Source organism: Drosophila teissieri, chromosome 2R, assembly GCF_016746235.2.
Source record: "Drosophila teissieri strain GT53w chromosome 2R, Prin_Dtei_1.1, whole genome shotgun sequence".
Classification (NCBI taxonomy): domain Eukaryota; kingdom Metazoa; phylum Arthropoda; class Insecta; order Diptera; family Drosophilidae; genus Drosophila; species Drosophila teissieri.
In genome coordinates, this window is record NC_053030.1 from 8,296,269 (window position 1) to 8,310,487 (window position 14,219).

General features: G+C 37.3%; 2 protein-coding genes across 4 annotated transcripts; both read left to right on the plus strand.

Moving 5' to 3' along the window:
* Positions 1-982: 982 nt before the first annotated feature.
* Positions 983-4,748, plus strand: LOC122613417. 2 transcript variants are annotated; one of them, XM_043787575.1, is made up of 4 exons: positions 983-1,166; positions 1,410-1,838; positions 1,908-4,360; positions 4,417-4,748. In XM_043787575.1, the coding sequence occupies exons 2-4, from the start codon at positions 1,466-1,468 to the stop codon at positions 4,543-4,545; spliced, it is 2,955 nt and encodes a 984-aa protein (XP_043643510.1). In that variant the 5' UTR covers positions 983-1,166; positions 1,410-1,465; the 3' UTR covers positions 4,546-4,748. The 2 variants fall into 2 exon arrangements, with proteins under 2 accessions (XP_043643510.1, XP_043643512.1); XM_043787577.1 differs by lacking the exon at positions 983-1,166 and adding an exon at positions 1,183-1,306.
* A 2,911-nt stretch (positions 4,749-7,659) lies between these two features.
* Positions 7,660-11,426, plus strand: LOC122613283. Of its 2 annotated transcripts, none has more exons than XM_043787385.1 (4): positions 7,660-7,832; positions 8,076-8,504; positions 8,574-11,035; positions 11,092-11,426. In XM_043787385.1, exons 2-4 carry the CDS (start codon positions 8,132-8,134, stop codon positions 11,218-11,220), a joined length of 2,964 nt encoding a protein of 987 aa, XP_043643320.1. In that variant the 5' UTR covers positions 7,660-7,832; positions 8,076-8,131; the 3' UTR covers positions 11,221-11,426. The 2 variants fall into 2 exon arrangements, with proteins under 2 accessions (XP_043643320.1, XP_043643322.1); XM_043787387.1 differs by lacking the exon at positions 7,660-7,832 and adding an exon at positions 7,834-7,972.
* Positions 11,427-14,219: the final 2,793 nt, after the last annotated feature.

A 14,219-nucleotide genomic window follows, 5' to 3' on the forward strand; every position in this document is an offset into this window, starting at 1 on the left:
AAATTTAATTTAAGTTGGTAAAATCCTTTTTTTCCTGTGGGAAATCTTAGAATATTTTGGCGGAATGTGTTTCTTTTATTTATATTTTCGCCACTATTCTCTTCCGGAGTGATCTGAGTGGCGCGCTTGCGGTTCAGGAATTTTTCGCTTCATACATTGTTCTTAAAATGCACCTTTTCTTTATTCACTTTCAGGGTGTTCCGAGATTTTGCTCGCTCGCGATTCCCAGTATTTGCTGACTTTTTCGTCCACTAATCGAACACTTATGTATATATTTTTTGTTCTGCTATTCTTTTTTGATGTCAGCCAAATTTGGGCGGCCTCGCAGTTCTAAGAAATTTCAGTTTCTTTTTCTTTTTTTTACTTTTTTGAAAATTTGTCTTCCTAATCTTTTATTGCTCACTTGCATGCCTGATTTTGGAGTACTTTCTTACATTTCAAAATTAGGCAGAAGCTGCCTTGCGGCTTGCTAGTTACAAAAATCAACTATATGTATTTAACTACATTTCGTTATTAAGTTTAACGAGTAGGTGCTAGCGCTTCAAGGGAGCTATCTCTTCTTGAGAACGAATCCAAACGCTTGCACAACCTGCTCCTAAGATTGCTAATCGCCTAATTAGTTGTTAATATTAAAATTATATTTTAAGTAATTATATTTTGAATTGCCGAACGACGCGAAATAGTGGTGGAACCGAAATAGTGGTGTGCAATATACACAAGAGTATAAATATATCGATATACATCTGATAAATAAATATTTTTATTTTCATGTTTCCTTTTTGCGCACTAACATATGAGGATAATATATTGAGCAGCCTAATAAAAATTGAGTGCAGCAAAGCAATGCGTGTTGGAGCTACATCGAAATTAGATTCGGTCGAATCACTTGGGATCGTTATGACTTGGGGCTGGAACCCGGCTAAGCCGAACATCTGGTGGATGCGAACTCGGCTGTCGCGAGCATGCTTATCAGCTGATTCCCAAGCGGCGATTTAGTGTGTTTACGTTTGCCCAACTTAAGAGTTGACTTTCTCTTGTTTATGTGTTTCTATTGTGAAGTGCACATTGTTCGAAGCTTCTTGTGTTTTTTCCAAAAGTTTGTTTATATTCGGAGATTTTGATGCTTCGAAAAGGAAAAAAACTGTTTCCCTTTTATTACCCCAAAGGTATTTATTTTTGCCTACACACATTTTGTTTTCTACATCGCAACTCACCGATCATAAATTAATAACATAATTCCGAAACTCTGTCACATCATCCAAAAATGTTTGCACTTATTCGGTATGAAAATGCCGTTGAACAATTGGTAAGAATGGTAAAAGTAAAGAAAAGTTCCACAAATATAAACCATCGTATGTACCTTTATTGGATTCATAATTAGATTTCTAAAATTATATGATTCATTTCAGTCTAAACCTACCCTATCGCTTAGTTATACATACATACATGTATATTTATACAAAAAATGGACGGAAACGGCATGTTTATTCTCAATGCCGACTGTATTTTGGAAATAATGAAATACGTAATTACTGATTGCCAGTATAATAAGCGTCATGTTAAAATGGGGACTCTGGCCTACAATGACTTAATAAACTTTGTTCTGGCCCACGAATTCTTCGTCGAATTGCTTGCGGGTCATCACAAAATCCTTTACAAGGATCTTGAGTTGGTTCTAGCATGCAGGACCGTAAAGCTGCTTATAGATCTTCGAGTGAATAAGCAATCGAACAATGGAGGATTTTTCTGGAGATCCTTTCTGGAATCGGTCAGTGAAGAAAGTCCGTTCGATCTTCAACTGTCTTTTCAAGGCTTATACGTACATATTAAAATAACAGGTAAGTAGCAATCCTAAACTCTTAAAGACTCCTAAACTTAAATTAATTGCATTTAAATTGTATTTTAAGGCATCTCATCGGGCCGCACACACCAAGAAACGTTTAAATTTGACTTAACGCTTACTGCAAAAGCATTGGCTGACATTTTCCGCTCGAACCAAAATGTAACCAAGTTGAGCTTTGAAAGCACTGAAGTGCACGGAGGTCTTTCCGAGATCATACCCCATTGCGCCAATCTCAAGGAACTGAGAATCACGTTGAATGCAGGTGACGTGGCATCCCAATATGAACCACTAGTAAAGTTGCCCAATCTGAAAAACATTTTAGTTACTGGCTTACAAAGAAGCGAGTCAGAATCGCTGTTTTTTAGCAGCTTAAGAAAGTGGCACAGGCCATCGAGTCTTCCAGCTTTGACACTAAAAATCGAAGATGACCTAACTGATATTCATCGACCTGTAACGTTTGCCACTTTCAATTCATTACTATGTTTGCGTGTGAACGAAACCAAAGCTTATTATGAACGAAAATATAAATGGAAATGGAATGCAATTTTTAGGGCCGAGTACGATTTATCTGCAATGGAGGACGACAGCAATTCAATAGATGATTCTCTTGCCACCATTAGATTGGGTGATGGTGTTAAGATCAAGTTTATAAGGTCTGAAGGAAAACTTGAGTTAAAGTTACATAAAAAGTCTGACATTAGTCAAATGGGATCTTTATCAAAACTGCCCAATCTCACTCGCTTGGTAGTACAAAATAAGACGTATTGTTTAGAAAATCCCGATTCACTTGCCAAATTCCTGCGATCAATGGCTCCAAGCGGGTCATTTGCTTTAAAGTCATGTAAAATAAATTATGGACAATTACATCAAGCTGAGATTGAAGAGCTTACGAAAATAAAGTCACTTCGATTCCTCGCATGCCATTTACACGACGTGCCTGATATAAACTTCAGTCAAATGACTAACTTGCAACACATTAAACTCAATTTCCGCCATAATTATTATCACATCACTGCTAATGTAATCCATAATCTGCTAAGCAAATGCCAGCTGCAAGCAACCATATTCAGTGAAGATGTTACAATTACCCTTTTGAGGACAGAAAAACGTCTAGAGATTAATCTGTTTAATCGTGTAAACACCGATTTTGCTATCCCCCTTGCCAAACTTAAGGGTATTAATACCCTCGTAATTTCAGGGCAACAGGGATTGAAATATCTTAATATGATCTTCGATGCTTTCGCAGCCAATTCAAGTACGATCGAAGAATTGGATTTATCCGATCTGCAACCATACTGTTCCGATGTAGAAAGTGTACGTTTCGAAGATATTTCCAAAGTGACCGAAATTCAAACCATTAGGACACTTCGATGCTGCTTATCAGATGTGACTGGTGTTCAGAAATTGGCAGATCTAAACAAATTAGAGAACTTGGAAATATACCATTCTGGAGACGGCAATCTTACCGAACTTTTTACAAAACTTGCTGAGAAGAATACAATTAAATGTGTAAGTACTGGTAAACTCACCCACGAAGAGGTTTTAAAGATAACCCAAATGAGGTCGATGAAAACGTTGGTGTGTCGCTTATCAAACAAGGATGACCTCAAATTCTTTGCTGAGCTAGCAAACTCCAGTATCGAAGAATTAAATATTATCGAATATAATAATTCAATATGGGTTTCACCCTCTACGATAAGGGAAAGGCTACTTTGTGACTTTGATATATGGCACAAAAAGCTGAATTTTTTTGAAACCGTTGAAGTTACTAAAATAACAGGACTGAAAAGATTATGTGCTGGTTTTGTTGATTTGGAGTGTGCGCAAATATTAGATAGACTACCTCACCTAGAGGACCTAACCATTGGCTTTATTAACACAACTAATTTGGAAAGTCCGCTAAGGGTTTTAGCACTCAAGTCACCAATGACTCTCAAAAAGTTGAAGCTATGCAACAGGATTGGCGGCAGCGAATGTGAATGTTTGACTCAATTCGAAACATTGGAATCTTTAACATGTTCATTGCGTAATGAGACGGGCATAGATCATTTGGCCAATATACAAAACCTTAAAGAATTACTTATCCACCGTGCTAGCGATTCGCTTACTAATCTTTTCCGTGCCTTTGCCCAAAAAAGTGATTCCAAGTTGGAGAAACTTCAAACTCCAGTCACATGTTCTGATGAGATGCGTGAAATATCACAGATTAAATCACTAAGAACGCTGAATATTGATTTGACAAAAATGTGTGATAATTTATCAGACCTCAGTCGATTAAATGAACTAAAATCGTTGAGTATAATTGATAGTTGGGGATGTAAATTAAATAGTGATAGCTTTTTGTCAGTTTTTCGGTATTGTCAAAAGCTCGATCGGGTCGATTTGGGTTTTTATTATGGGGTGGCTATAGACTTAGTCAGCCAAGTAAACAATGTTCTGAGGTCTATTAGAAATCCTGCAAATCAGAAACCGCTACAACTAAGTATTTTTAGTGTATCGATTTACCCGAAAATCCATGTAAGTAATCCACATGTAACAGAATTTTCAAATTATTATAAATGGTATTCTTGCAGGTGGAAGACATTGATGAGAAAATCTTGAATGTTTCTTATTCGTACGAAGAAGACATGGGTTCTGCCGAAATAGAATTTAATTCTGAAAACGAGGATTCAGACGATTCGGACTCTTTTGGCTATGAATAGTAAAAAACTAATTTTAAAAAAATAGACACACAAAATGTAAGAAATAAAACCAGAGAGAACGGTGTAGTCGAGTTCCCCGACTATCAGATACCCGTTACTCAGCTGGTAAAAGTGCGGATGAAATATGACAAAATTTTTCTGACTTTTCGATTAAAATTGGAAAAAACAATACAAACGTTATTTTGTAATGCACAATGTTGTGATTATAAATATATATATGACTTTTTTGCAAAAAAATGGTTGCCTTAATGCCTCAAATAATGTGAGGATTATCAAAAACTGTATATTTCTCAGCCCATATACAGGGTATTCACCACAACCGACATTTTTCGTACTAAGGCTTACTTCGGTTACATCCAAATGACTTTTCAAATAGCTAAAACTCGTCGATAGATCTCTGTAAACGCACTTCATATTAATTGGCCAACGTAGTTCCTCGAAGCCCCTAATTTCTAGGATGCTGGCACTGAAAGCGAGTTCAAAAAAGTTCCGGCGCACATGTGACACACACTCTATGGATTCTCTGCCGTCCGTGAATTCATCAAATAGAATCGGATCATTTTGTAGCTGGCCACCACCCGGGTATCCTGTTTGTCCATTAGTTCCTTGAGGACAGAAAAGTTTCCAAATTTGCGCGCCAACACTTGGAGTACGGGGGATGCGCTGGCACCGAATTCTCTCTACAAGTCGCGAATATTGATATATATATTCAGATTGTCGGATTGATCATCGTTTTAACAGACAATTCGAACTCATGATATAGAGAATCTATAGAATTTCAATAAAACTGTGCGGCAGTTCTTTTACGAAAGTGGGTATATCTAATTATACCACGTACTCGCTGGCATTTCGTGGGTTGGACACGACGTCAAGGTTAAAAAAACGTTAGTTAGACCGTAGGGATGCAGATGAGCCAGGGTCTCAAGCCATTTAAATTCTTCCTGGGGCCAAGAAGTACCATTCGAGATGAACTGGGACCATGTGAGCGCCTCGCCTAGGGAAACCACTTTCATGTACTGGCCCACATCACATATATTTCGCGGTGCTCAACGGCAACTGAGGTAGTAACTAAGGACCTTGCCAGAAGCGGCGATTGAAAACTCTGTTCATTAGTTCGTCCATTACTTTAAAAAAGTTCTGGTTAACCTGGTTTTCCAGCATTTGTATGATATCGAAATAGGAGTCGTTGGTGTAACGCATGTTCTACTCGCCGTAGGCGTGGTTGTAGTAATTATCACAGGGATTGGCCTCCTCGTCCACATGATTAAGGATGCCATTTAGACGTCTTGTATTAGAGCTGGCCGTTACAAGGGGCGTTTAGTTTAGTGCGAGCGCACTGAAACATTAACCGTCGCATCATAGTCCAGAAATACTATTGTTACGTAGGCTTTCGACCTCGATGGCATCCCACAGGACTGTAACCCAAACTTGTTGGAAATACAATTGCATGGAGAGTAAAATACAAAATAATCACACTCCATTGCTTTGTTTAAAGAAAATATACCTTTACGCTTGCTAAAATCGAATTTCATATATGTTATACAATTATCACACGTGTTATAGTTTGAAACGTGCATCTTGTTTAAAGTATAATTGTCCAATGCGTTATCGCTGAGTGTCTGTTTTCTATAGGCTTATGTTTGCCATTGGGATTTTTAAATCATGGTTTATTTTATTGTTCCTGGGAAAAGTTCGCAGTAGCCCCGGTGAAAATTCTGCATACTTTCAGTCCTTACGTATGATTATATTTATTTCCGAATCTTTTATGCTCCAACTCACTACGGTGAAAATTCCTTATGAACCGTCATTCTATGTGGCCAAGTTCATGAGATTATTTTGCGGAGTGCAGCAGTGATGATTATTAATTATAAAATAATTATCATGCATATTGTTCTGGATAGCTATGGCGCTTTTTCTGTCTGTTAAGATGGCCAGTTGAGATATGCCTATCGGGAGGAGATAGTCCAAGGCTTTGTCTATCCCCAGAAGTTCGGATGTTAGAGAGGACAGGATTTTGTTTGCATAAAAGCTTTCTGTATGTTTTCAACTAGAAATTAAAAAGATTATAAAGGCTACGCTTGGGTTGATAGTTATTAACGGAACCGCCAGTGAAGTTATCTCAAATTTAATTTAAGTTGGTAAAATCCTTTTTTTCCTGTGGGAAATCTTAGAATATTTTGGCGGAATGTGTTTCTTTTATTTATATTTTCGCCACTATTCTCTTCCGGAGTGATCTGAGTGGCGCGCTTGCGGTTCAGGAATTTTTCGCTTCATACATTGTTCTTAAAATGCACCTTTTCTTTATTCACTTTCAGGGTGTTCCGAGATTTTGCTCGCTCGCGATTCCCAGTATTTGCTGACTTTTTCGTCCACTAATCGAACACTTATGTATATATTTTTTGTTCTGCTATTCTTTTTTGATGTCTGCCAAATTTGGGCGGCCTCGCAGTTCTAAGAAATTTCAGTTTCTTTTTCTTTTTTTTACTTTTTTGAAAATTTGTCTTCCTAATCTTTTATTGCTCACTTGCATGCCTGATTTTGGAGTACTTTCTTACATTTCAAAATTAGGCAGAAGCTGCCTTGCGGCTTGCTAGTTACAAAAATCAACTATATGTATTTAACTACATTTCGTTATTAAGTTTAACGAGTAGGTGCTAGCGCTTCAAGGGAGCTATCTCTTCTTGAGAACGAATCCAAACGCTTGCACAACCTGCTCCTAAGATTGCTAATCGCCTAATTAGTTGTTAATATTAAAATTATATTTTAAGTAATTATATTTTGAATTGCCGAACGACGCGAAATAGTGGTGGAACCGAAATAGTGGTGTGCAATATACACAAGAGTATAAATATATCGATATACATCTGATAAATAAATATTTTTATTTTCATGTTTCCTTTTTGCGCACTAACATATGAGGATAATATATTGAGCAGCCTAATAAAAATTGAGTGCAGCAAAGCAATGCGTGTTGGAGCTACATCGAAATTAGATTCGGTCGAATCACTTGGGATCGTTATGACTTGGGGATGGAACCCGGCTAAGCCGAACATCTGGTGGATGCGAACTCGGCTGTCGCGAGCATGCTTATCAGCTGATTCCCAAGCGGCGATTTAGTGTGTTTACGTTTGCCCAACTTAAGAGTTGACTTTCTCTTGTTTATGTGTTTCTATTGTGAAGTGCACATTGTTCGAAGCTTCTTGTGTTTTTTCCAAAAGTTTGTTTATATTCGGAGATTTTGATGCTTCGAAAAGGAAAAAAACTGTTTCCCTTTTATTACCCCAAAGGTATTTATTTTTGCCTACACACATTTTGTTTTCTACATCGCAACTCACCGATCATAAATTAATAACATAATTCCGAAACTCTGTCACATCATCCAAAAATGTTTGCACTTATTCGGTATGAAAATGCCGTTGAACAATTGGTAAGAATGGTAAAAGTAAAGAAAAGTTCCACAAATATAAACCATCGTATGTACCTTTATTGGATTCATAATTAGATTTCTAAAATTATATGATTCATTTCAGTCTAAACCTACCCTATCGCTTAGTTATACATACATACATGTATATTTATACAAAAAATGGACGGAAACGGCATGTTTATTCTCAATGCCGACTGTATTTTGGAAATAATGAAATACGTAATTACTGATTGCCAGTATAATAAGCGTCATGTTAAAATGGGGACTCTGGCCTACAATGACTTAATAAACTTTGTTCTGGCCCACGAATTCTTCGTCGAATTGCTTGCGGGTCATCACAAAATCCTTTACAAGGATCTTGAGTTGGTTCTAGCATGCAGGACCGTAAAGCTGCTTATAGATCTTCGAGTGAATAAGCAATCGAACAATGGAGGATTTTTCTGGAGATCCTTTCTGGAATCGGTCAGTGAAGAAAGTCCGTTCGATCTTCAACTGTCTTTTCAAGGCTTATACGTACATATTAAAATAACAGGTAAGTAGCAATCCTAAACTCTTAAAGACTCCTAAACTTAAATTAATTGCATTTAAATTGTATTTTAAGGCATCTCATCGGGCCGCACACACCAAGAAACGTTTAAATTTGACTTAACGCTTACTGCAGAAGCATTGGCTGACATTTTCCGCTCCAACCAAAATGTAACCAAGTTAAGCTTTGAAAGCACTGAAGTGCATGGAGGTCTTTCTGATATCATACCCCATTGCGCCAATCTTGAAGAACTGAGTATCACGTTGCATGCAGGAGACGTGGTATCCCAATATGAACCACTAGTAAAGTTGGCCAATTTGAAAAACATTTTAGTTACTGGCTTACAAAGAAGCGAATCGGAATCGCTGTTTTTTAGCAGCTTAAGAAAGTGGCACAGGCCATCGAGTCTTCCAGCTTTGACACTAAAAATCGAAGATGACCTAACTGATATTCATCGACCTGTAACGTTTGCCACTTTCAATTCATTACTATGTTTGCGTGTGAACGAAACCAAAGCTTATTATGAACGAAAATATAAATGGAAATGGAATGCAATTTTTAGGGCAGAGTACGATTTATCTGCAATGGAGGACGACAGCAATTCAATAGATGATTCTCTTGCCACCATTAGATTGGGTGATGGTGTTAAGATCAAGTTTATAAGGTCTGAAGGAAAACTTGAGTTAAAGTTACATAAAAAGTCTGACATTAGTCAAATGGGATCTTTATCAAAACTGCCCAATCTCACTCGCTTGGTAGTACAAAATAAGACGTATTGTTTAGAAAATCCCGATTCACTTGCCAAATTCCTGCGATCAATGGCTCCAAACGGGTCATTTGCTTTAAAGTCATGTAAAATAAATTATGGACAATTACATCAAGCTGAGATTGAAGAGCTTACGAAAATAAAGTCACTTCGATTCCTCGCATGCCATTTACACGACGTGCCTGATATAAACTTCAGTCAAATGACTAACTTGCAACACATTAAACTCAATTTCCGCCATAATTATTATCACATCACTGCTAATGTAATCCATAATCTGCTAAGCAAATGCCAGCTGCAAGCAACCATATTCAGTGAAGATGTTACAATTACCCTTTTGAGGACAGAAAAACGTCTAGAGATTAATCTGTTTAATCGTGTAAACACCGATTTTGCTATCCCCCTTGCCAAACTTAAGGGTATTAATACCCTCGTAATTTCAGGGCAACAGGGATTGAAATATCTTAATATGATCTTCGATGCTTTCGCAGCCAATTCAAGTACGATCGAAGAATTGGATTTATCCGATCTGGAACCATACTGTTCCGATGTAGAAAGCGTACGTTTCGAAGATATTTCCAAAGTGACCGAAATTCAAACCATTAGGACACTTCGATGCTGCTTATCAGATGTGACTGGTGTTCAGAAATTGGCAGATCTAAACAAATTAGAGAACTTGGAAATATACCATTCTGGAGACGGCAATCTTACCGAACTTTTTACAAAACTTGCTGAGAAGAATACAATTAAATGTATAAGTACTGGAAAACTCACCCACGAAGAGGTTTTAAAGATAACCCAAATGAGGTCGATGAAAACTTTGGTGTGTCGTTTATCAAACAAGGATGACCTCAAATTCTTTGCTGAGCTAGCAAACTCCAGTATCGAAGAATTAAAAATTATCGAATATAATAATTCAATATGGGTTTCACCCTCTCTGTTTTCTACGATAAGGGAAAGGCTACTTTGTGACTTTGATATATGGCACAAAAAGCTGAATTTTTTTGAAACCGTTGAAGTTACTAAAATAACAGGACTGAAAAGATTATGTGCTGGTTTTGTTGATTTGGAGTGTGCGCAAATATTAGATAGACTACCTCACCTAGAGGACCTAACCATTGGCTTTATTAACACAACTAATTTGGAAAGTCCGCTAAGGGTTTTAGCACTCAAGTCACCAATGACTCTCAAAAAGTTGAAGCTATGCAACAGGATTGGCGGCAGCGAATGTGAATGTTTGACTCAATTCGAAACATTGGAATCTTTAACATGTTCATTGCGTAATGAGACGGGCATAGATCATTTGGCCAATATACAAAACCTTAAAGAATTACTTATCCACCGTGCTAGCGATTCGCTTACTAATCTTTTCCGTGCCTTTGCCCAAAAAAGTGATTTTAAGTTGGAGAAACTTCAAACTCCAGTCACATGTTCTGATGAGATGCGTGAAATATCACAGATTAAATCACTAAGAACGCTGAATATTGATTTGACAAAAATGTGTGAAAATTTATCAGACCTCAGTCGATTAAATGAACTAAAATCGTTGAGTATAATTGATAGTTGGGGATGTAAATTAAATAGTGATAGCTTTTTGTCAGTTTTTCGGTATTGTCAAAAGCTCGATCGGGTCGATTTGGGTTTTTATTATGGGGTGGCTATAGACTTAGTCAGCCAAGTAAACAATGTTCTGAGGTCTATTAGAAATCCTGCAAATCAGAAACCGCTACAACTAAGTATTTTTAGTGTATCGATTTACCCGAAAATCCATGTAAGTAATCCACATGTAACAGAATTTTCAAATTATTATAAATGATATTCTTGCAGGTGGAAGACATTGATGAGACAATCTTGAATGTCTCTTATTCGTATGAAGAAGACATGGGTGGAGTCGAAATAGAATTTAATTCTGAAAACGAGGATTCAGACGATTCGTATTCTTTTGACTATGAATAGTAAAAAACTAATTTTAAAAAAATAGACACACAAAATGTAAGAAATAAAACCAGAGAGAACGGTGTAGTCGAGTTCCCCGACTATCAGATACCCGTTACTCAGCTGGTAAAAGTGCGGATGAAATATGACAAAATTTTTCTGACTTTTCGATTAAAATTGGAAAAAACAATACAAACGTTATTTTGTAATGCACAATGTTGTGATTATAAATATATATATGACTTTTTTGCAAAAAAATGGTTGCCTTAATGCCTCAAATAATGTGAGGATTATCAAAAACTGTATATTTCTCAGCCCATATACAGGGTATTCACCACAACCGACATTTTTCGTACTAAGGCTTACTTCGGTTACATCCAAATGACTTTTCAAATAGCTAAAACTCGTCGATAGATCTCTGTAAACGCACTTCATATTAATTGGCCAACGTAGTTCCTCGAAGCCCCTAATTTCTAGGATGCTGGCACTGAAAGCGAGTTCAAAAAAGTTCCGGCGCACATGTGACACACACTCTATGGATTCTCTGCCGTCCGTGAATTCATCAAATAGAATCGGATCATTTTGTAGCTGGCCACCACCCGGGTATCCTGTTTGTCCATTAGTTCCTTGAGGACAGAAAAGTTTCCAAATTTGCGCGCCAACACTTGGAGTACGGGGGATGCGCTGGCACCTATTAAAATCATTAAGAAGCGCTGCCAGTTGTGACCGAATTCTCTCTCCAAGTCGCGAATATTGATATATATATTCAGATTGTCGGATTGATCATCGTTTTAACAGACAATTCGAACTCATGATATAGAGAATCTATAGAATTTCAATAAAACTGTGCGGCAGTTCTTTTACGAAAGTGGGTATATCTAATTATACCACGTACTCGCTGGCATTTCGTGGGTTGGACACGACGTCAAGGTTAAAAAAACGTTAGTTAGACCGTAGGGATGCAGATGAGCCAGGGTCTCAAGCCATTTAAATTCTTCCTGGGGCCAAGAAGTACCATTCGAGATGAACTGGGACCATGTGAGCGCCTCGCCTAGGGAAACCACTTTCATGTACTGGCCCACATCACATATATTTCGCGGTGCTCAACGGCAACTGAGGTAGTAACTAAGGACCTTGCCAGAAGCGGCGATTGAAAACTCTGTTCATTAGTTCGACCATTACTTTAAAAAAGTTCTGGTTAACCTGGTTTTCCAGCATTTGTATGATATCGAAATAGGAGTCGTTGGTGTAACGCATGTTCTACTCGCCGTAGGCGTGGTTGTAGTAATTATCACAGGGATTGGCCTCCCGTCCACATGATGATTAACGTCTTGTATTAGAGCTGGCCGTTACAAGGGGCGTTTAGTTTAGTGCGAGCGCACTGAAACATTAACCGTCGCATCATAGTCCAGAAATACTATTGTTACGTAGGCTTTACCTCGATGGCATCCCACAGGACTGTAACCCAAACTTGTTGGAAATACAATTGCATGGAGAGTAAAATACAAAATAATCACACCCATTGCTTTGTTTAAAGAAAATATACCTTTACGCTTGCTAAAATCGAATTTCATATATGTTATACAATTATCACACGTGTTATAGTTTGAAACGTGCATCTTGTTTAAAGTATAATTGTTCAATGCGTTATCGCTGAGTGTCTGTTTTCTATAGGCTTATGTTTGCCATTGGGATTTTTAAATCATGGTTTATTTTATTGTTCCTGGGAAAAGTTCGCAGTAGCCCTGTTGAAAATTCTGCATACTTTCAGTCCTTACGTATGATTATATTTATTTCCGAATCTTTTATGCTCCAACTCACTACGGTGAAAATTCCTTATGAACCGTCATTCTATGTGGCCAAGTTCATGAGATTATTTTGCGGAGTGCAGCAGTGATGATTATTAATTATAAAATAATTATCATGCATATTGTTCTGGATAGCTATGGCGCTTTTTCTGTCTGTTAAGATGGCCAGTTGAGATATGCCTATCGGGAGGAGATAGTCCAAGGCTTTGTCTATCCCCAGAAGTTCGGATGTTAGAGAGGACAGGATTTTGTTTGCATAAAAGCTTTCTGTATGTTTTCAACTAGAAATTAAAAAGATTATAAAGGCTACGCTTGGGTTGATAGTTATTAACGGAACCGCCAGTGAAGTTATCTCAAATTTAATTTAAGTTGGTAAAATCCTTTTTTTCCTGTGGGAAATCTTAGAATATTTTGGCGGAATGTGTTTCTTTTATTTATATTTTCGCCACTATTCTCTTCCGGAGTGATCTGAGTGGCGCGCTTGCGGTTCAGGAATTTTTCGCTTCATACATTGTTCTTAAAATGCACCTTTTCTTTATTCACTTTCAGGGTGTTCCGAGATTTTGCTCGCTCGCGATTCCCAGTATTTGCTGACTTTTTCGTCCACTAATCGAACACTTATGTATATATTTTTTGTTCTGCTATTCTTTTTTGATGTCTGCCAAATTTGGGCGGCCTCGCAGTTCTAAGAAATTTCAGTTTCTTTTTCTTTTTTTTACTTTTTTGAAAATTTGTCTTCCTAATCTTTTATTGCTCACTTGCATGCCTGATTTTGGAGTACTTTCTTACATTTCAAAATTAGGCAGAAGCTGCCTTGCGGCTTGCTAGTTACAAAAATCAACTATATGTATTTAACTACATTTCGTTATTAAGTTTAACGAGTAGGTGCTAGCGCTTCAAGGGAGCTATCTCTTCTTGAGAACGAATCCAAACGCTTGCACAACCTGCTCCTAAGATTGCTAATCGCCTAATTAGTTGTTAATATTAAAATTATATTTTAAGTAATTATATTTTGAATTGCCGAACGACGCGAAATAGTGGTGGAACCGAAATAGTGGTGTGCAATATACACAAGAGTATAAATATATCGATATACATCTGATAAATAAATATTTTTATTTTCATGTTTCCTTTTTGCGCACTAACATATGAGGATAATATATTGAGCAGCCTAATAAAAATTGAGTGCAGCAAAGCAATGCGTGTTGGAGC

Coding starts and splice junctions, on each gene's coding strand:
- LOC122613283 (XM_043787385.1), top strand. CDS start 8,132: ATGGACGGAAACGGCATGTTTATTCTCAATGCCGACTGTATTTTGGAA. Junction 8,505..8,573: donor CGTACATATTAAAATAACAG/GTAAGTAGCAAT, acceptor TTGTATTTTAAG/GCATCTCATCGGGCCGCACA. Junction 11,036..11,091: donor CGATTTACCCGAAAATCCAT/GTAAGTAATCCA, acceptor ATATTCTTGCAG/GTGGAAGACATTGATGAGAC.
- LOC122613417 (XM_043787575.1), top strand. CDS start 1,466: ATGGACGGAAACGGCATGTTTATTCTCAATGCCGACTGTATTTTGGAA. Junction 1,839..1,907: donor CGTACATATTAAAATAACAG/GTAAGTAGCAAT, acceptor TTGTATTTTAAG/GCATCTCATCGGGCCGCACA. Junction 4,361..4,416: donor CGATTTACCCGAAAATCCAT/GTAAGTAATCCA, acceptor GTATTCTTGCAG/GTGGAAGACATTGATGAGAA.